The following is a 23,139-nucleotide window of genomic DNA, read 5'->3' as shown; positions in this document are numbered from 1 at the left end:
CAATTTTTTCCTACATGCCAAACTGTAACTTTAGATCATTCTTTAAGATGAATACATACATCCAGAACTAGAAACCAAGGCGTACCACAATACGTGCTTTTATGCTTAGTGTTTGCATGTATGTGTGTGTGTGTGTGTGTGTGCTTCAACTGAAAGAAATAAGAATCAACCATTTTCTCCATATAATAATTTAATATATGCCAGCCAAACAAAGTATTTGTATCTTTATTCAATTAAATTAAAACAGACCATAACATTCACTATATACACATGATTTCGGCAATGCAAGGTAATTCTAGATACGCTGATTACTCAACTATCAGTAAAACATGACCGTGTCAGCGACGCCCAGCAAGCGCTCCTTTTCACACCGGGTGACTGCGTTTCCGGAGTCTGGGCGGAGGGACAGCTATGAGCCATGACACGGATTATCAGTAAACTTTTGTGGGAGAAGGGGGGAAAGTAACAATCTAGCACAGATTAACAGTCTCCTAAGTGTAAATCGTATACTTGACAGTTACATTTTTAAAAAAGTTCTTCTGTCACCTTAATGACACACAGCTTCTCTCGTTTGAAGGCAATACCACCACGTTTTGTTTGTGTGGGGGGGTGGGGGAATGCTCTTAAAATCAGTATAATTACTCCTAAAAAAAAAAAAGAAAGAAAGAGAGAAAACAAGAACGAAAAGAACAAAAAAACCACAAGTACCTCTTTGGTGCAGCCTCGGTACCCATCCCTTCACTGTGACAGTCTGGAAACAGGACGGCCGCAGTGCTGGGCCCGGGCTCCAGAGCTCAGGCACCACAGCCGCTCCTCACAGGCCTTGGAACGACTTCTAAGAAAATATTTTAAAGTAGGACGAGTAAAAGCAAAGGAAAACAAAGGAGATATGAAGATCCCTGTTTAAGATTTCTTTTTAAAAAGTGCATATCTTGAATTACAAGAGCTGTCATCATGTGGGCCTGCTGGACACTGGACTGTGTTTTCCATCCCTTTAATGATCAAGATCACTTCACAAAAAGGGGACTCCTGCCTCTTGGCTGGAAGAAGTCCCTCTCCTCGATCTCAGGTGCAATCAGTTGTCCAACTCCTCTAGATCGGTCTTCCCAGATTCGAAACGAATACCATTTTCACGTATAATTACGTCTCGGGTAAGGTTCGTTGTCTCACGCTGCATCCTGAAGCAGAGTCGGTAGTGTTGGGAGCTGTCGTTTCAACCCCCCCAAGCCGGCTCGCTCAGTGCGCCCATCGCCAGCACTGGGTCTGCGGCCAGCGAAACGTCCGTCCTGGAACAGAGCGACTCAGGAGGAGTGGGCGTTCTCCAACAGCGGTGGTCCATCTCTGTGCATGGATGGGTGCGTGTGCTCCCTTTTATAAGTTTTTGGAGGGAGTTTAGGGATATGTTGAGAAGTGCTTTGTCGTGGAGGAACAGGCGGCCCAGTGATGGAAGGAAGGTCCACTTCTTGTGTCAATGGTGGCGACGGCAGATGCCTTCTCGTGCCATGGGGAGACGGTGTTTGAGGAGGAGGTGGTGTAAAAGGGGAAGGGCTGTTTGGGAAGAAGGCATTGCCATGATCGCTTTTTTTGCCCAAAGGGGGAGGCTGGAGATGTAGCGGGGAGCTGGAGAAAACATCAGGTGTCCTCACAGGCTCTCGCGGTGGTAATAAGGGAGGGCTCTCAGGAGGGTCTGATATAGAGGTCCGGTCTGATATTGAGTATCGTGGTGAATAGGCTTTGGATGTGGGCTGCCTAGGAGGAATCGCTGGGGGGCTGTCCAAATGCTTAGACATAATCTAACACAAATGAGAAAAAGAATAAAACACAAATTTATTAGCAATTTATGTAGTACCGTGAACACGTTAAGAATTAAGTTGGGGTTTTCAAACACGCTATTGGTAGAGCCCTAGGTGTGGATCAGGGAGTTTTGCCGTATGTTTTAAATGGGGGATTATGCCCATTTATTAGATTTTTTTTTCTAAGTTTTTATTTTTCTCAGAATTTTGTTGTTTGCTACTGCTTACCTATCAATCTAATATAAAATCATTTGTGACTTAACATAAGTTCATCTTATAATTTTAAACTTACTATATTAACATTTTATGATGTTCTGCAAAGTGTCTTGACTTGTCCAGGTGCTCTGCTCTCCGCACACTCAGAACCACTAAATCAAGTTAACGGTTGACAAAGAAAGAAGCTTAAACAAGTGGAAAAAATGGCTATTATAAGCCTTTAAGGTCTCTTCCAACCCAGAACTGTCGTGCAAATCCCATTTAAAAGCATGTCAGATTTACTATTAAGGGCTCAGATAGGTAATGTTTAAGTTTTACTTAAAATGTGCTTTCGTATAAAGCTTCACACTTCGCTTCTTTCTCTTTCTCTGTATAGTCTCTGCTTGAGACATTCTTCTTTACAGATTAAACTTGTTTATTCCTTGACAGGACCCATAATTTAGATTTATAAGGGTTTTGAAAATATACCAAAAAAACTACGTTCAGAAGAAAGGAAATAAACATTACTTCAGGGTAAATCCGTATCTAGTCCTCGTCTATACTCTGTTAAACTCAGCTACCCTGAAGTGTTAGCCTAATTCTGTGGGAACTAAACTAGACACGGGGGCATGATTATAATGTAACTGTAATGACTCCACTGTCCGGATGACAGGACTCCCTACTTACCTTAGACGGCGAAGATTCGGCGGGGGCAGATTCCGGCCGTCTTCGTGGAGGAACAGGAGGGGGGAGGGGCACTTCATCAGTGCCCTTGGTTAAACTTATAGACGATACTGAAGCAGATCCTGTAGGATGTTACATTTTTTTAAAAAGTTCACAGGAATTTTATTTCATCTATTAATCCTGAAAAGGCTTAGCTGGAAAGTGCTTATATTTATTAAAAGAAACGTACAGAATTATCAAAAGCAGTTCAATAAACCAATACACAATAGTATTTCCTTGATTAAAGCAAACTGCTATAAAAGCATGCAGAAATTTCTTAGCAGAATTTTCAGGAAAAAAAAAAAACCTGCCTAAGATATTCGTTATTTTGCTTCTTGAACAAAATAACATTCCCACTGTTAATCTATTACTGGAATTTTTTATTTGGATATGATTCTCAGGTATCTGGGAGAAACAGCAAACTACTAAAAACTTTTGGAATGGTAATTTTGTTAAGCTTTTGTGATGGGCTCATTTTCTTTCTCTGACTTTATTAGTATAGAATTTCCCTGCCCTTACTGGATAGTCCTTGGGATTAGTTTCTGATCTTAACGGCTCTCCCCAGGTAGTCTCTCGGAGGATGCCAGGGAGAGAATCTCATGTCCAGGGGAGGGGTCTCTCCTCACTTTGCTTAGGTATAGACTGGCTCTCCTTGGCGGGTGAGCAAAATCAGGTTCATCATACTCTAACCCAAAAATTTTAATTGTGATGGAGCTATTTAAGATGACGGAGGCAGCCCTGATAAAAACAGAAATTACATTAGAATCTAGTGAACCCGATTTAAGAATAAGTTGATGAACTGGCACAAAAAAGGTAAGTAAAGTTTCTAATCAGAACTTATCCTATAGACATTTATGATGACAAGGGCATAATATAGGCATAAAGTAATTACATTATTTAAAGACAACATTTATGTAAGTTGTTAGTTTATGCGCAGTATAAAAAAGATATGAAAAAATACATAGATGATCATTCAGAATTATACTTGGCAGGTTCTTGTTTTCCTTTAAGTATCAACAGCTTTTATTTTGTCAATTAGAAGTTATAACAATATAGAACTTAAAAGAGTACTTTGTGTACTGATACTCAAATGAGCAGCATTTGGATCATCACCTACCTTTTTTCTTAAGAGACTACGTAGTAAATTAATTTAGCTTATAACTCATGTTTTCCATCATAAACATTTTGAAATCATTTGTATGAAGGACAGCAAAACCACTAATTTATTAGCTTAAAACTTATGGAATCATTTGGTGAATTGTTAGTTGACTTTAAAAATAAAAGCAAACGTCTACAGTGGAACTTTATTTTGCTCAACAGTGATGACTATTTAGGCCATATAAGTTAAGTGGTTACAGTGATAAGACAGTTCTTCTAAAGTCAAATAACAGTCATTTGCCTAGAGTCTGTGCCATCGCCAGGCTAAGTGTATCTGGTGGTTTGGATACCGCGGTAGCTGCTAGCATTCCCACAGGCGCATGCATGCTCTTGCTGGTTTCTTTTTAAAGTTGAGCATTAAAATATATTTAGAACTCTATAGTTGGAAAAGAGAAATGGTTAAATGTGGAAGTCACCCATATAATGTTCTTTTGAAAGAGAAAACAGGTTTTACAAAAAGCATGAAAAGTGTCTAAGTTGAAGCAAATCATGTCTGATCAGAAGACAGCCCAAGTGAAGCCCTGACGTCTACGACGTTGCAAGCAAGGGACCAAGGCTGCCAGGCCCAAGAAGAGTTTTAGCAGGGAAGAGGACACTTGGTTTAATTTTTAAAGCCAAAGCAAGAATTAGGAGTCTTAAACCAAATATACTAACTTGGGCCATGGGGCAGTGAAACTTGGATAAAGATGGTATCGCTGCCTGTGAAAGGAAACAAGAAAGAGTAGATTGTTTTTCTTTCATTGATAAATTCAACTCATCTGTAAAAATGCATTTATGATAAAAATGTCATTTTTGTCATTCTAATTGTAAAGAATGGTACAACAGTCTTTAGTAAAAGCACATGACTTCTTACTTTTGAGAAAAATAAAGAACTAAATTGAGCTAATATACTGGGAATTTTGAAGATTTTCTTTTAGATTCACTACCTGATGTCATAATAAGTAAATGAAAAGCATTCATGGGAAAACTAAAATATCCTCTATTAGTGGAAGACTTTAAATAAAAAAATGTCTAAACCCAATTCAAGCCAAGAATTCAGCGGGACATAGAGAAATATGTCATTTAGTAAAGGTTATTTTGAAAACTCAAATGTGTGAAATAAGTAGTAAATGATGAATTTATGTTATGTCAATTGAAAAATAAAAGGGAATTTCTTACTAATATTATTATTATATACTTTTCAAAATATTCTTACAGCGTATATTCTTGGCGCAAAATAGTTACAGCTTTGGCTACTACAAAACAAGCCTGAGAGTGATAGAGCCTTTTCCTTCCATATTCTTGAACACTTAAATCAATAAATATCTGGCGCTTAGACACATTTTATACTGGAAACTCCCTGACAAATCTAGAATGTTTAATTTCAACAGTATTAATTCTTCTAAGAAAAAGAACTGAAAACCCTATAGGCCAAAGCCCCAAGAGCATTAAAGGAGAAAACTGAGACTAGAGGCTAAGTGATCTGTACTGGTTCTAAGTCAACAGAGTTGCTGATGTGACCCTGCTTCCTATTACACAGACTGAAGCGGTAATATCCAAGAGACAAAAAGAATTCCTGTAGCACTAGTCTGAGCTGATTTTTCAAAAAAATTCAGGTTCCTCTCTCTCTTTTTGCACAACAGACCATCACTCAGTTTGGACCACTGTTTTTTTCTAGTTGCTTTGGTCAGAACAAGGATAATTTTATGTTCCAGGTGCAGTTGGCAAGACTATTAATGTGACTGCTATTTATATAGATACGGTGGGTTTATTTCCCACATAGCTCCAATTTCCAGCAATCTATCCCATTAATCTCCTTTCCTTATGCACTGATACTTATTTGGAGGCCATGGTCACCAAGGGTAGCAATCCAGCTAATTCTACTAAGTTATCTCTCAGAAGATTAAAATTGATTTTTATACTCCTTGATAGTAAATGAAGCTGTTACTCTGTCAATGATTCACTCCACTATTTATTAGGCATCTATGATGGAACAAGGGTTAAAGGGGTATTTACCTCTAGCGCTTACCTCCTTAGGTTTTTTTTCCACTTTTCTTGGAAAGGAAATAAATATGCCTCCTGGAGATAAGCCTCAAGAACATGCTAGTACACTTAGTATAATATGGGAATAAAATAAAAACACAAAGCTTATGACAGCTACAAACTGCAGGCTTTTAGAAAGACTTGTTATCCCGGGGCACCTGGGTGGCTCAGTTGGTTAAGTGACTGCCTTCGGCTCAGGTCATGATCCTGGAGTCCCAGGATCGAGTCCCGCATCGGGCTCCCTGCTCAGCAGGGAGTCTGCTTCTCCCTCTGACCCTCCTCCCTCTCATGCTCTCTGTCTCTCATTGTCTCTCTCACAAATAAATAAATAAAATCTTAAAAAAAAAAAATTAAAAAAAAAGAAATAAATAAAAACACAAAGCTTATGACAGCTACAAACTGCAGGCTTTTAGAAAGACTTGTTATCCCTACGCATACACACCTGTACATACACAGACTTGGCTTTGATCGTCTTTATATGTATGGCACAGGCTTAGATTTGTGTGTTTGGTAAGTTAAGGGCACTTTTCTGATTTGTCATTTTAAATGAATTTCTTGGTCTCTAATTAAGAACTATGTACCAGAAATTCTATACTAGCTAGGTACTGAACAAATTTACTGATAAGGACTTAGGAGTGAAGCCCAATTAATTAAAAAAGTAGTACTAATTTGTTAGGTATAAAGCCCGGACAAAAGATCAGTGGTTCTCAATCTTGGCTATGCATTTCAATCCCTCTGGAAAGCTTTTAAAAAAATAAATAAATAAAATACTGATTCTTAGTGTCCGTACCAGTCTAATTCAAGTGCGGGCGGGGCCTATGGGTAGGTTGGTTGTTTTTTTAAGCTTCCTAGAGGACCATACTGTATAGTCAGGATTGAAACCCTGTTGAAGATACTTTCCAATTTATAACAGTCATTCTTGAAAATAGGAACAAGCCTTTTCCTATAGAAAAAAATTCTATAAATCACGAATAACTTCTTAAACTCACAAAAGCCTGTTAAATGCAAATGTATCTGAGATTAGAAACTAAGCATCTACAACAATCTTCTATGAAGAAAAGCCTTGCATTCTAGCTTGAAATGCTTGGAATACATCTTTTCTGGTCAAAGCTTCCTCTCCTGAGGGCTAGAGCCGAAGCTCAAGGGCAGCACAAGACCAGGTGGGACCTCTGGCTCCCTTTCGTGACCTGGCAATCTTCAAACAGGAAGGCACGTAGAGCACTTCTTCCTCCTCTCCACCTTGTGATGGCAGCAGAAACAAAACAGCAAGCTGGGTGGTCTCTCCCCTCGTCATGGTGACTGTCTTCACCACCTCAAAGGTGGAGCTGGCCAGGGCAAGGTGTGGAGCAGGGCTGAGTGGGAGGGTCTATGTAGCAACACTAAGGGGTTGGCCAGTTTCCTTACCTCTCTGTCCTCACCACAAAGCTTCCCGTGACCACTCTTGCCCATTCTGTGGTCACCTTTGTGTAAACTTCCACAGCACTGTGTCTTCACCACTCATTTAGCATTTTGCTGAGCCCTTATGTATCTTCTCTGGTAAAGCTTGCAATCTTACTGAGAGTGAAAAATAAACATAGTACAAAGAGAATCATGGCATTTAACAATGGTTAAAGCACCGAACTATGATTTTCTTTGTACTACGATTATTTTTCATCTCTCAGTAAGATTATGAGCTTTACCAGAGAAGATGTGATGTATAAGTGCTTGGCAAGGAATGAGATATGCAACAGATACTGGCTGATTAATTAATTATGGTTTTAAAGTAAACTGTTTTGAAAGACAAAACTATAAGAAGCAAAAAAGCACTATTATAAGTGATCAAAAATCGAACTTTGCCTTTTGAAAAACTTAGGCAATGGAATTTTCTGCTGTTTTGTATTGAGTGGAGTATGTTCAGATGACGTAAGAATGTAGGCCCAGCAGCGCTTTCCTGACAGGCTCTGAGGACGTAGGAACTCTCACTGGGCAACACAGTGGGCAAGCTGGGAGCTCTGGTGACCCCCACAGTCCTAGCAGGTCTGTTAAGCAGAGGTGGGGTCATCAGCAACTGAGGACCTTGACGACACAAAGGCCACGGGTAAGTTTTAAGTAAGGGACTGAGCATACAGATGGTTTTATATTATGCTGGCTTCTCTGATTTCAAAATCAGTTATTTTCAGTATTTACTAAGAGCAAAGGGAACAGTAACAGGAATTTTCTTTATCACAAAGAAAGCGAAATTGAGAAAACCCTCCAAACTAAGCTTGCAAAGCCTAACTTCTGGAACAGTGGTTTTTCCACCTTCCAGCTGTTAAATACTGTTCCCCTGCCACGTAGGGACAGGGCACTGCATCCAGAATGATTCCTTCTTCCCTCTGTGACTAACTGCTTTAAAGATTCAGCACTAGTAGGCAATATTAATGTGCTTATCTCCTGTTTTTCCCACCTCTTCCATTTTTAGCTACTTTTTAAACTGAGAGAAGTACAATTTGCAATTGATAGCTTTCATGTGATTTCAATAATTTATTTATGCGGGAATCTTTAGAATATAGACCACAGCTATCTGCACTAAGGAAAAAAAACCCTGCAAACAGTTAAATAGGTCAGAATTAATAATGATTTTAGGTTGGGTATACTGCAAAAAGTGCTGGTTTTATTACTTAATTTTAGAGGGTTTATGAATTGGGGAAAATAAGTGGAATTTTTTTTTTTTTACCTGGTGTTTACTTGAACTTACCAAAAATATCTGGTAGCTTAATATGTATATAACGTGACCCCATAATCCCCAGTAGCCAAATAAAGCCAAGATGTAGTAATTCTCAAAACAAACACACTTTAGGTGGTAAAAAGACAAGACAAACTGCTGGGTAACTATGAATGTATGTACAACACAGGAATAAATAAATAGGATTCTGGACCAAATCTCAAAATAATACACCTCCAAAAATAATTTTAAGTCAATTTTTGTTAAAAAGTTAGATTGTCTGAGTTGGAAGAAACCTTAAAAATCTAGCTGGATCCCCAGAAGGCACAGAAAGTCTTTTATCTAAAATCAGAAATTTCACTAGCAGACTGAGATCCCAAACCGGATTCCTAACTCCTAGGTCACCCGCCTCTCGACCTCCTTCCCCACAGTAATGACATGCTGTCTCTCAGGATTGGATTCTGTTCTGTCAGATAGCAGCATAGGACTTGATCTGCACACTGAGGTTAGACAGCCAATGGGAAGAGCACGTGGAAGTGGCTGAGAGGGGTAAAGGTGATGGGATTCAAGTTTTGATTTAATACTGAACAAACGGAAAGAGGTCGTGTGTTCTTAGAGCTCTAAAGCTCCACGTGGAATTGACTAGAAAATGAATGGAAGCAGGGTGACCTACATATCAAAGGCAGCCTCTTCAAAGGGCTGGAGCTGAGCTGTAGTGTTTGGAAGTCACTAGCCATATGTGGATTAATAAGCACGTGAATGTGGCTAGTCTGAGTTGAGGTGTGCTGTAAGTGTGAAATGCATACTGGATTTTGATGATTTAGAACAAAAAAGAGAATGCCAAATAGCTCAATAAATTTTTATCTTGAGTTCATGTTGCAATGATAATATTGCAATTTAACACACTAAGTTAAATAAAATATATTATTAAAATTAATTTCACCTAATTCTTTTTGCTTTTCTAAACGTGGCTATAGAACACTTAAAGTACACATGTGGCTCACATTATATTTCTACTAGACAGCCCTGATCTAGAACTAAGAAAGGAAGGAGGAACAGTATGCAGTCTGTGAGATCTGTATGGCTGGGCTTGAACAAGCACAGGCGGTGTATTAGCGGGCGCTACGCAGCAATCCCCCAAGTGGTATAGACCAAGAAAGGGTTAAGTAGGAGTTTAAACTGGATACTTGCTGCGAAATTTGAAACCTACAGAGTTTGGTGGAAAGGCAATGATGTACTGAGCAGTATTCAAATATAGTAATTCTGGAGGCAGCTAATTTAAAGCACTGGACTGACAATCCTTGCAGATTTTAGGAGTTCTCTTTGTTTCCTCTAGGTAAGAGGAACGCATGTTAAATTCACCCGTTGAAAACAAATGCGCAAATCAAGTTTAAATTACCAATTTCGTCACCAGGCCTTGTGGTAAAGTATAATAAATTTAAAGAGGGCTATTCCAACAGGTTTTTAAAAATCGTTAAGTTGCTGGAGTTTAGAATTTGCTTTATATTTTTATAATAATATCTTTTGAAATGGTATTTGTCTACAAATTTACAAAAAATAATAAAGTTATACAGATTCTTTTTCACCTCTAGAACATATAATAAATACTAGCAATTACTTTAAAGCACTTAAAATGTTAGCACCTACTTGAGTGAAAAGGGCTCGAATGATCGGAATCAAAAACGCTGCAAACATCTGTGGTACTAGAAGCACCAGAAGCAGGAGGAGGTGTTAACGGTGTTCTTGGAGAGTTTGGTGCAGATGCCGTACTTTCTGTTTCACTTTCAGGGATCCTACTATAACTAATTTTCCTTGGCTCCTGCTGCAGAGGTGTGGGATGTCTCATGGTACCTGGTCTTGGGTTTGATGGACGAACACCAGGAGATTTTAGGGGATAGCTATATTTTTTTGGCTGTAGACATATCAAAAGAAACACAATATTTACAACACCATAACAGAAAGGAAGGTTTTTCTTTATATGTCTGGTAAAACTCAACTAATACCTAGGAAAACCATAAAAACCATAAACCGTTACTAAAGAAGTTATATAATGATTAAAATCAAAGTGCCCAAGTTAAAATATTAACATCCCATTTCCATAAAGCCTTGGCTATCTAAAATATTAGGCAATGAATTTCTTTAAATAGCTGAGTCTTAGTCCTAAAAATACCAGAGTATTTGTTATCTTAATATTTTTGAATGAAATCTTTCTAAGATATGCTGTAAATTTCTCTGGTTTTTTAAACAGACCTTGTTGAACTAATTTAACCTTGCTGGAAAAGCCAGGATCATTATTATGAACGATAATACCTTACGATGCTGTAATACTGTGATGTTGGAATCGTTTGAGCTAATTACAAATGCATTAAATTGCTTCAGTTTTCATCTGTGTGTGTGTATGTTAGTTTTATGAAATTTTCTTTGGAGCAAGACTATATAGCTATGTCTAATTCGCTGTTTTTAGTCCATCTTTTAAAAAACCATTTTATGCCTTGAGAAATTTTCTTGGGAGGTAGTTGCATAACCTTTAGTTCACAGATACTCTGAAATTTATCTTGGTTAGTTACTAAGGAAGCCGTTTATATTTACTTCTTGATTTTTTACTTACTTTGTGAACAAGACCGATTATATTCAGACCAGTGAGGTGATGATACTGTACATAAAACTGGCCAGGCACGAAAAAACAAAGGAAATTTTACTTTCCCACCAAAAGTATCTTTAACCAAACTTGTTATTTTTATGACTAATGATTCATGGTTAAAAGTTTTCATAAGTCATTACCTTAGAAAAAAGTCATAAATGCATATGTTTATTACAAGTGAATTAGTATAAATTAATCAAATTTCCTGCCCTTAAAATAAATCTCAAATAACATTTTTGTTGAAAAAAAAACTTACATATTTGCCCAATTTCTTCATTTATCAGGATTTATTCAGATTAATAATAATGCTCACTTATTTGCAATCAAGTGGGATATTCCTGAGCATACTTATTAAGCATTTATTCATTACTTTTATCCATCACATGTACACTTCATCCCTGAATGCCCTCATGGAAAACTAATCTGTATAATACATATGGTAGTGAGGACATCACCAGACATAGATAACTGCAAAAAATATATAAATATGAAAGAAATAGAAATATGTGAATGCTTACAAATCTTGGGAGAGGCTTAGGATTTCGTGGTTCTATTTCTAGGGATTTGTTGAAAAGATAATCTGTAAATTCTTTTTCCATGCTATTTCCCATTGGATTCAAATTTTCAAAGAACCTCTAAAATAAACGCAATGAAATAAACAATTATTAGTATTAAATATTTTAAATGCAGTTTGAAATTCACAAAAGTAACTTAAGAAAACATTTAACAACATAAGAAAATCTGAGTTATTTTTAGCTTTATTTTCCTTTAGCTCCTCCATGAAATAAACCTGCCTTTCATCAGCTGGTTTATAAACTTAATTAGAAAGATGTATCCTCAAATAATTCAACTTACTTTGATATCTGATTCTACTCGTAAACAATAAGGCTGATTTTGGTACTGCTGGATCTCTCCTGTTATTTCTGCTACTTTCCTCCTTTTGCTAAAGTTTATAAGCTCTTTTCCATGCCTTTTTAGGACCTCAGGGTTGCCTTCTTCTGTTTTCAAGATATTAGTTAGATAAATTCCTAGAAGATATAATGAAATTATTTCAAGGATAAAAAAGGAACCAGCTAGTTCTTTTTGTCAGTAATTGTAGGCATATTACACTGTACTATCTCAATCACCATCACCAAAGATTTAAGGCACAGATTTCCATTTGATGAAAAAGTAGCTAACTAAATATCAAGAGAGATATTTTTATAAGTATCAAGTTCTTCTGTGACACTTGTTTTATAAATACAGGAGAAAAGGGGAGATCAAGTTTAACAAAATTTAAGAGCTTTATCAGGAGGAATAACCAATTTCCCATACCTCCAAACCCATATGGTATTTCACATAAGTCACTGATCTGTTAAAGGAACTTGAACATAACCCCGCACTTTAATAACACACATTTCTGGCCAAAGGGGAAAATGTTAAATTCATAGGATCATATTTTCTGCCTACTCAAAGGTTGTTAGGCTTTGTAAGTCAGAGGTAGAACTGTTTGGATAGGCTTACTTGTGGGAATGGGGAAGGATCTGCAAGCCTATCAAACACCGTATTGCATATAATTTATGTCTGTTCTGGTCTTCAGTACTTCTAGAATTAGTGGCAGTCTCCTAACTGAGCTCCTGTTTCCACATCACTGCAGGCTATGCACTGGAGGAGGAGGAGAAGGACCCAAGTAACAGGCACTTTGGTTCTTTACACGGCCCTCTGGTGCCAGGAGCACCTTAGTTCCTTTCTGTTCTAGCATAAAGGTTCTGGAGCCAACTCTGCTGCTTTCTACTTGTGTGGTCTTGTGCAAGTTGCTTAGCTTCTCTGTGCTTTGGTTTTCTCATCTGTAAAATGAGGATAGCAAGGTTGCTTTGAGAAATAAGTGAGTAAATTTATGTATATGCTTAGAATAGGGCCTGACGAAAGTAAATGCTTAGTTAGCTATGGCTCTGATTGTGGATGCTATCGTTGCTAGTCTTGGCCTATTCTCTTAAGCTTCTGCCTTTTCCCCTAAAGTACTGACTGATGCTTTGGGGAAAGAAAAGGGTGTGTGTGAATATCTGAGTTCATTCACCCAGTACACAAATACTGAGTCTCCGCTGTATGCCCAGCACTGCATTAGATACTGCAGATACCAGGATGAACAAGACACATAGTCCCTGATCTCAAGGAGTTCAGAGCTTTGAATGTGGGCTACAGTCCAATTCGGTAAGTACTATATTAGTGGTCATGCATAAGATGCTAGCAGAGCACGAAGGCGTGCCTAACGCTGCCTTGGGCCGGTGGGAACAGAAAAAGCATCACAGATGAAGTGATGTTTACAGTAAGCCTCAAGTAAGGAGTACGATGGCAGGGCATTCTAGGCAAAGCAGCAGTGCGTCCGAAGCACTGGTTCATGATGAAGCCTGGCAGGCATCCTCTGAGGCGGACTGTTCCACGGTACGGCCGGAGCGGACGGGTCTGGGGTGGGGGGAGGCAGGGGGCAGGGTATGAGGACAGACACGGGCAAGGGGCTTGGTAGTCGTGATCCCCCAGCGCTACAGGCCGTGCACCGGAGAAGGAGCAGAAGGAACAAAACAACACTTCCGTTCTGATCACAGTTCAGTGGCTCCCAAGGCTTTTGTGATAGAGGCATATTTTCAAATACTACAATGTTTGGCCACGTTCCTGAAAAGATTAAATGACTCAAACTCAGCGAACAAGTCAGCAATAATGAAACATGACAGACATCAATGCCTGTTTGCTTCTGAAAAGTATCCAGTTTTTAAGTATATTTGTTGGCTCTTTCTTAGCACCGAGGCTACTCTCGATTAGACACCCGTAAGACAAACGTACCATGTGTTCTCACGTGCACAGGCTTTTCATCTGCCTGTCCCTTGGCTCTTTTACTTGCAGCCAGTTATATTTGCCACTACACTCTGTCGCGTGATGCACTGAGCTCAGTGTTCAGTCTGACAGACATACCCGTACAGTACACGTATCTCAGGCCAGTGGGACTCAACTGGTGGCCACACACTGGTGGCCCAACTGTGAAGGGTTTGTGGGTAGCAGCACCTGGATTGGGTCATGAAGAGCCCCTTTTCAAAGAGCTTAATTTTTATTCATAGTTAGGAGATTATTAGCCAATCTGCATTCTAGAAGGATTACTCTGTACTATGAAGCCAGATGGGTTAGAAGGAGTTCAGACTAGAAGCCAAATGAGCAGTTAGCAGGATGAATGTAGTCCTGGTGAGCTGATGAGGGCTGTCCGAGGGTCTACAGGTATAGAGGGAAGTGTGCACGTCCTTAAGGGACAGACTCCACAACTGCTTAACTGGTCTGGCAGAGCAGGGACGGGCTGGGCGGGAAGGAAGTCTCGGCTCTGTGCCTGGCTGACTGACTGGGTGGTGGTGTAATGACTGCCGCTGGGAACAAGGAGGATAATCAATTATGGGATGTTGTAGCTGTTGAAAGTATACTTGAATGAAGTTGTAAAAATGCTTACAAGTAGCATTTTGGGAGAGCTCAGGATAGAATCTGGAAATTATTTTATGACATACTAATGGCTTGTTAAAAGGAGAACAAATGATCAAAGAGGTGGTATCCAAATTTTGTTGATTACACACAACCATCAGTAAAAAAATGTTTAAGCATGGATCCTATATATATAGTTTCTGAGTTAGAAAAGTAGTACAAACGTATACACAGACCTGAGTATTATGTACTGTTGAACAGTAACCTAGCCTGCTCTGGTGACAGCTGTCTGGGGAAAGGGAGAGCAGAGCAGCACCACACAAATAATGAAGCAGGGCAAGGTTTCACGTTGTTGCTGACGCCTTTTCCAGCCTTTCTAGGAAAAAGTGGCTGCTCAGGGTTCTGGGTTCATACTTCAACTGATACATTTCTGTGATGCAACATTACATCTACTACATGGTAATATAATTTATTTTTCTGCTCTTTCAAGAGAGCTTATTGAGGGTAAGACTGTGTTTTATTTGTCTCTTGATTCTTGACACCTAGCCCTGGGCTTGGCACGTAGAGGCACTCAACAATGTTTCTGAACGAATAAAAAGAAGCACATTATTTCAGAATAGAAGAGAAAGCATTTGAAGAATAGCTCAGGATGCAAGAGACATACAGTCAATCCTAAAATGGCAGGGAACAAGAGTAGAGGGGAAGCAGACTGACAAGAAACAGAAGGAGGACACAAAACTAGAGCCGTATGAAAGGAAAGAGCAAAGCCAACACTACAGACTTGGGTGTTTGTGCAGAGAGGTGAGGCTCGGCTGAAGGAAGAATCTACATCTTTTTAACCTTAGAGGAAATGTCAGTATGCCTCTACATATATATCCCTTTACAGTGAGTAGAACACTTTGGTATATGGAGAAAAACTGAGATATAGACTCAGTTTGGGAAAGCCTCAGAAGGAGAAGTTGCCTGACTTTTATTCTGTAAATGGTGTAGTGCCAGCGAGAGACCTGAATGAGAATTCTGGCAAGATGACAGAGGAAGTAAGTGTCAGATACCGTCCCTGACCCTCCCATGGCGGGGGGGGGGTTCCACAAAAACAGTCCCCAGAATTAAGGATAAGAATCTGGAAGGAGTTTCTACAAGCTACCATATAGACGAGCCAGAATTAGGAAGCAGCAGGAACATCTGGCTCTCCCCTCTGGTCAGAACCAGGAAAGGCTGTGTGGCTAACATCAGGAGCTGGGGGAACAACAAAGATCTCCCAGAGCAGGAGAACTGACCTTGAAACAGAAGAGGCTCAGTAACCAGAAAGAGAAGCAAAAACAGGCAGGAAGGCGGGCAGGTGGGCTGTCTGTACCTATCAAACTAGCTACATGTTTGTGTTCACTCACCAGATCACATGGCCGACCTTAAACACAATGGAATCATACTCTAAATACAGGTCTGAAACTTTTTTTCCCACTTAACATGTTACGAAGATCAGTTATGTTAGTTCGTATGTCTGCAAGAGAGTACTTCAGAGAGTTCAGTTTGTGTGAATAAATGCTCACCAATCAGGATGATGGGGTAGTGGGGCCACACAGGGAGTTGGGGGAACAGGCCCTCAAGTTTCTTTTCACCTCTCACAGTGGTGACCTATCACAAGTAGTGTGACCACGAGCTCAGTGAGCACATGGAGGGACTATGTATTTTTCACTTTTTCTAAGCACCTGACATAGTCCCTGATATTTCACAGGTACTCAAGAAATATTTGACAGATTGAATGAAATGAGTATCAGGCCTACCCAGGTCCTTTCAAGGCTCCCTTGTATGAACTCGCACCATAGTCACCACACTTCAAATACATCGACTTTAATGCATCTGCTTCTTGATCCTCTTTTTGTAAACTATTTTTAAATTGTTCGTTAACTCCTTATCAAAATTATCTTTACACTCTTTCCTCTATGAACTGCGGAAGGTCTGTGCGTCTTCTGTACTGCCCAGACAGGTGTAACATTTCTAACTTACAAGATCTTATGTAAGATACATTCCATTTTAAAAATTAAATATGACTGAATCTGTACTTTTTTTTTTTTTTTAAAGATTTTATTGATTTATTTAGAGAGAGAGAGAGGGAGAGAGCGAGCATGCACTGGGTCGGGGGCAGGGCAGAGGGAGAAGCAGGTTCCCCAGTGAGCAGGGAGCCCAACATGGGGCTCGATCCCAGGACCCTGGGATCATAACCTGAGCCCAAGGCAGATGCTTAACTGACTGAGCCACCCAGGTGCCCTGAATCTGTACTTCTATAACTTAAAAAAAAAAAAAAAAGTTTTACCAGAAAGAGAAAATAAATAAACTCAATAATTTTACCAAGAATGTAGGTAGGGGGGCAAAAAGTTCTCAGGAAAAAAATAAATTAATAATGATAAAAAGTAATACATGATATAGAAAACAAAAGAAGAGAGTAATTACATTTAAGATTTTATCTTTTTGAAGTAGAAAGCAAAGTAAAACAAGTAAAAATAGAAATGGGAAAGATAAGGCGCCTGGGTGGCTCAGTTGGTTGGGCGACTGCCTTCGGCTCAGGTCATGATCCTGGAGTCCTGGGATCGAGTCCCGCGTCGGGCTCCCTGCTCAGCGGGGAGTCTGCTTCTCCCTCTGACCCTCCTCCCTCTCATGCTCCCTGTCTCTCATTCTCTCTCTTGCAAATAAATAAAATCTTAATAAAAAAGAAATGGGAAAGATACATTGCAAATGGAACAATTTAAAAAATGTTTTTGTAGATACAACTGACTACTAGTATTTTTAAAATAATGAAATGAGACAAGTGTGTAGCAGGAAATGGAAATAGAAAAAAATTAAGGAAGAAATTAAAATGTTACTAAAGAATTATATCCTACAAAAGATTCCAGGCACAGATGGTTTTTCTGTTGGCCTACTTCAAAGTTTAAAGGCTAGATCATTTCATGATATTCCAGAATAGAGTAAGATGGAAAGCTACTGAACTCATGTTATGAAGTAAATGTAACTACGACAACAAAAGCTGATAAATAGAGCACAAAGAAAAATCACAGACCAATCTCGTTTATGTAGATGGATATAAAAATCCTAATAAAAATGATAATGAATAGAATTCATTTGTACACTTAAAAGATCAATCTACTATGAATAAATAAGGTTTAATATTAGTAAATAGGAAAGTTCAGCATTAGTAAACCTATAATTTTAATTTGCTAAGCAAGAAAAATTATTTTTCCCCCACTAAGAGGTGGTGAACTATTAAAAATAAATGTATTTGCTAACAAAAACACAGAAGATAACTATGAAAAGAAACTTTAACATAATAAAAAGCATCTAATCAAGCAAATAGAATTATACCTATTCCCACTGAAACTGAAATTAAAACAGAGCTACTTATTTTCATCACTATTGTTTAATCTTTGTTTGGGAAGGTCTGACTAATGCTATAAAGCCTAACACAGAAATAAGACCAAAGGAAGAGACATGATTAAATATTTAGAAAAGCCAAGGAAATTAAAAATTCCTAGAATTAAGGGTAATTGATTATTAAAAAATGAATACCATTCACAACCAAAAGTACCCAGGAAAAAGTTAAGTATCATATATGTTCTTTCCAAATTAATTGATAGACTGTTCCAACTGTATTTTGGGGAATTATCACCCTCCCCCATTATAAAGTTCAGAGACAAAACTGGCAAAGAAAATACTGAAGTGGCAGTGAAGAACCAACTTTGTCATATATGAAAACACTACAAAGCAGGTTTCTTAGCCTTGGGCATTACTGACCTTTTGGACTGGATAATTCTTTGTTGTCAGGGGCTGTCCTGTGCGTTGTAGGATCCTGCCTTCTATCCACTAGAAGCCTCTAGCACCTCCCAATTAGAACAACAAAAAATGTCTCCAGACATTGCTAAATGTTCCCTGGGGGGCAAAAATTGCTCCTTGTTGAGAATCACAGATTATAAAGTGCCAATCATTAAAAACTGGGGCACTTGTATAGGAAGTTAATGGGAAACACTATTTATTAAAGAAAGAGGTACCATATATAAATGGGATAAAGAAAATTACTCAATAAACCTGGGTCAACAAATAAACAATTAGGTGGAGAAATAAATTTGAAGATTTCATATATCTAAAAGAGACTTTGATTAAAGAGTTAAATATAATTTTAAAGGTCACATCATAAGCTAGAAGAAAATATGACTGCAATATTAAATTACTAGACTGGAAGAATTTTCTAAGGTTAGAAACAATAAAAATCATAATGGTAAAGATGGACAGATTATAGAATTTTAAAATACTGTATATCAAAGAATAAAAATAAAAAGCCAGATTAGTAAAATATCTAGCTTGAGAAATTCCCAGCTAGATATATAGTATCTAGCTAGATTGGTTATCTAGCTCAAAAAAAAAAATATTCTCAAATACAGACAAAAGGCAAAAGTCTTAAAACGAAGGAAAGGGTACTTCCTTCCTCTGGTGTAGAAGAACAAGAAAAAAGGGTAAAGTTTTGGTGTGCAGAAGATGTGGGCTCAAAGATGACTTTTAGCTATGTGAAACTGTTTACAAGTAAGAGGATTATAAATATAAACGAGTATGGCCATACCTCTTCTGTAGAGTGTTTGGTCTATTAAAATTCAACAAAAAAGATTTCTATGAATATAAAAGTACAAATCAGCTTTATATGATATCAAATGGCTGCCCAAGATGGAAATAAAAAAATGGAATTTACATTTTGGGCACGATCTTCAAATGTCCTAATAGAGTAAAATTCTATAGTGATTCAGGTGCTAATTATTTACTAAATAAGTATTTTCTGCTGGTATATTCCATATATGTATATTCAGTCATTTAAAGAAGTAAGTGTCTTGTTTTATCCAGAAACACAATAAAAATTCAAGAAATGCTCACCAAAGAAAGGCACACATGGTGGATTAATAGACCTGAGTTTTGCCAAATATTTCTTATAGTGATCTTCACTTAATTCATGAGCTTCTTCTAAAATTTTCTTTTGGCGACTTGGTATTTGCTATAATAAAAAAAATAATATTTAGGAAGCATAAGTTTACAAAAGGAATCACAGGTTTTGCCCCAAAATGCCAGGCTTAGAGTAGCCCAAACACAACAGTATCAGTTTGATTCTAAGAAATGATAATAACTGTTTCAAAGACACTGTCTTCATTGATCCTAGAACAAACTTAGGGTGTGTGTGTGTATGTGTGTGTGTGAGAGAGAAATCTGTTCTTATCAGTTTAATATCTTGCAATTCCTTACACAATTATGAGAGCATTTAATTGTATATTCCATACAAATAAAGTGCTGAAAGGTTTTTCATCTTCTAACCTAGCCTAGGACCTGTGAATGCATTTTAACGAGAATGCCTAATTTATAAAGTGCAACCAATTCAATACAAAATTTAGACAATTCCATCTTTTAAACTGTTACTGAAAAGACAGATAAGGCACTTAAACATTAAAGACCACGATTATTAAAATCCTGATTCTTCATTTAAAAAACACCTACACAAACCTACCTCAAATGTGTGGTCTAGTCTGTAAACAGGTGAGGAGTTCATAGCACTGACAACCTCAAGGACACCATTGAAGTTGTTCAGCTCTTGAAAGACTTGTAGAATCTCAATTATTCGACTCACCACAGCTACTCTTTCTTCTAAGTTTTCAGTTTCTACAATACATCTGGGAATCAAAGACAAAAAATGAATTAAATTTGTAGTTTTCCCAACAAAGAAATGATTTAAGGAATTTAGTAAATAAAACAATGTAGAGTGGCGGGGGAATGGTTATAGAGGAAGTATAGAGAACATATATTCAGACGGAAGGGTATAGCAGGAGACTGGATAAGGCAGTGCCTTCAGTCGGGCATGCTGCTCTTCACTGTTTTTCACACTGACACAGCAAAACAGTCAATCATTTTCCTACTCTATTAGAATTAACTGATGAGCCTAACATCTTGTTGAATGTATGCTTGGTCTCTGGGATGTGGGTGTGTTCTAGGGGAATTTATTCTGGAACTCAAGAATTCTGTGCCTCCTGTTCCTCTAATTGCAAGATTTTAGTGATTAATGTTTCTTTCTTTGATATACAGAAACAATTAGTTGCATTTCTAGGAGCAGCTCTTTAGAAAAGCACTGAAATGTTAAAAAGTCAATTAAAGTATTTTACCATAATTAAGAATAAAATTTTTTAAATTACTAAGGAAAAAGGAAAAGGCAAAAACATTTTACATTTAAATACCAAGAATCCTTGGAAGGTACGTAAATTCCAGTACATAGCTAAAAGGAAGCATACTGTGCTCAAAAAGAGAAAATTCCTCAGTGAGCATTTACTAATGCTTGAGAGAATTTTTAAATTTACTAATCACCAGGAAAGAAAAAAGGCATTTTAAGCTTGGTTTTTAATAATGTAAACAACTTATAATCTAAAAAAAAAAACTAGAAATACATAAATGGAACAATAAATATAAATCAGTATTAAACATTTTTTGAAATGTAAAGGTGAAAATTACATTACATTATTCTCCAATGAAGGTAACCTGCCACCAAGAGAAGAACTATTGTAAAACTATCAAAATAAATTTGCCTTGCTATCAAATTAAACATAACATGTTTACATGTTTAAAACAGCTATATCTCTACAAATATGTCATACACTGGCTAACTAGTTAGCTGGACATTTAAAAAGGTACAAGTATAATATATTTACATCTTTTATTTAACTATTCCAGTTGATATTACCTAGGTATACAGACTGAGATCACCTGTGGAGTTTTTGTAAAAACCAGGTAAGTCTGGAGTGATTTATCTATACGTGACTCCAATTCTAATGTACATCCATGGCTAAGAACCACGGTAGCCAACCAAGAACCTCTCACATTGAAAAGGCCAACATTGGAACCCTTGTATACTGTTGGTGGGGGGAATGCAAACAGGTGCAGCTACTATGGAAAACAGTATGGAGGTTCCTCAAAAATTAAAAATAGAGCTATTATATGATCAATCCACCAATTCCACTTTTGGTTATTTATTTGAAAGTATTGAAGTCAGGGTCTCAAAGAGATATTAGCACTCCATGTTCGTTGCAGCGTTAGTTCATGATAGGCATGATGTGGAAACAATTCAAACGCCCATCTATGGATGAATGGATAAAGAAAATGTGGTATATACACATGATAGAATATTACTCAGCCTTAAAAAAGAAGAAAATCCCGCAATATGTGACCACATTGATGAACACTGAAGATGTTATTCTAAGTGGAATAAGCCAGTCACAGAAAGATGAACACTGCATGATTCTACACATATGAGGTATCTAAAATAGTCAAAATTACAGAAGCGTAGGATGGTGATTGCCAGGAGCTATGGGATGGGGAAAATAGGGAGTTGCCAACTAGCATGTATAAAATTTCAGTTATGCAAGATGAATAAATTCTAGAGATCCATTGTACATTATGCCTATAAATTAACAATACTGTATTACACATTGAAAAAAATCTGTTAAGAGGGTATCTCTCATGTTAAGTGCTCTTACAACAATTTAAAAAAATAAGAAAGAAATGAAAATAGTCTGTCTTATCAGTTGTTTCCTCTTTACAGGCATAAATTTTAATTATTTATGATAGAAAAGGTCTTCTGCATACTTAAGTATAGTTATTTAATTTGATAATGAAGAAATCAGGAAGCAACATTTAGAGGGCAAATTCTAAAGTTTCACTTTTTTTAAAAAAAGATTTATTTTATTTTAGAACAAGAGAGTGGGGGGGGCGGGAGAGTGAGAGAGAGAATCTCAAGTAGACTCCCTGCTGAGTGTGGAGCCTGACGTGGGGCTCGATCTCACAACCCTGAGATCATGACCTGAGCTGAAATCAAGAATCGGATGCACCCAGGTGCCCCTAAAGTTTTACTTTTTAGAGGCTAAGAGATAATAACATAAAATAATATAAGTGACTTGGAATGCTTATTTCTCTTCAGGAATTGCTTTCAAGTCTTTATCCACATTCTAGCTTAGGTTCTAGTCATTCCCTATGTCACTGGCCTCTTGTTCTGATAATTCCAGTATGATCTGTGGAAACCTCACATCACCCTTATAAAATATTAGTCAACTAATCACATTGTATTTACTCAGAAAAAAATATGGCCAGTGTATAAAATGCCACTCTGTGGCCCCAACTATAAAATTGCATTGAGATTCTGCATGCTGATACCACAGTGTAAGCAGCTCTGCTTACCCACTCCTCAGTGAAACTGGTGAAAATTATACATATATAAAAAATATAAACCTAATATAAATATACCCCCCCCCCCATTTAAAGTCTCTGGAAATGGTCCTAAGAGCAAATGGCAAATGAAGAAACATCTATTTAGGAAAATCTACAAAAATTCAGTAAAAGAGGCAAGAGTTTATGGCATTTGAACCGAGCCTGCTCCCTCCTTCTCCCAGAGAACCTCTGGCGGTGGAGGGGAAGAGTCTACTCCA

The 23,139-nt window shown here is 37.7% G+C and overlaps 1 protein-coding gene across 1 annotated transcript in view; it reads right to left on the bottom strand.

Moving 5' to 3' along the window:
* Nucleotides 1–210: 210 nt before the first annotated feature.
* Nucleotides 211–23,139, bottom strand: part of SOS1 (SOS Ras/Rac guanine nucleotide exchange factor 1) — a 142,267-nt gene continuing 119,338 nt past the window's right edge. The window contains exons 15-22 of the mRNA XM_081797298.1: nt 20,181–20,343; nt 19,559–19,676; nt 12,071–12,243; nt 11,734–11,850; nt 10,222–10,486; nt 4,524–4,568; nt 2,676–2,794; nt 211–1,793 (exon numbers count right to left, since the gene is read on the bottom strand). Of these exons, the coding sequence (XP_081653424.1) occupies nt 1,302–1,793; nt 2,676–2,794; nt 4,524–4,568; nt 10,222–10,486; nt 11,734–11,850; nt 12,071–12,243; nt 19,559–19,676; nt 20,181–20,343 (1,492 nt within the window). The 3' untranslated portion in view covers nt 211–1,301. The remainder of the gene's footprint in view (nt 1,794–2,675; nt 2,795–4,523; nt 4,569–10,221; nt 10,487–11,733; nt 11,851–12,070; nt 12,244–19,558; nt 19,677–20,180; nt 20,344–23,139) is intronic.

This window comes from Leptonychotes weddellii, chromosome 10 (genome assembly GCF_054177405.1).
Source record: "Leptonychotes weddellii isolate Sample4059 chromosome 10, ASM5417740v2, whole genome shotgun sequence".
Classification (NCBI taxonomy): domain Eukaryota; kingdom Metazoa; phylum Chordata; class Mammalia; order Carnivora; family Phocidae; genus Leptonychotes; species Leptonychotes weddellii.
This window is presented reverse-complemented; position numbering and strand designations above follow the sequence as displayed.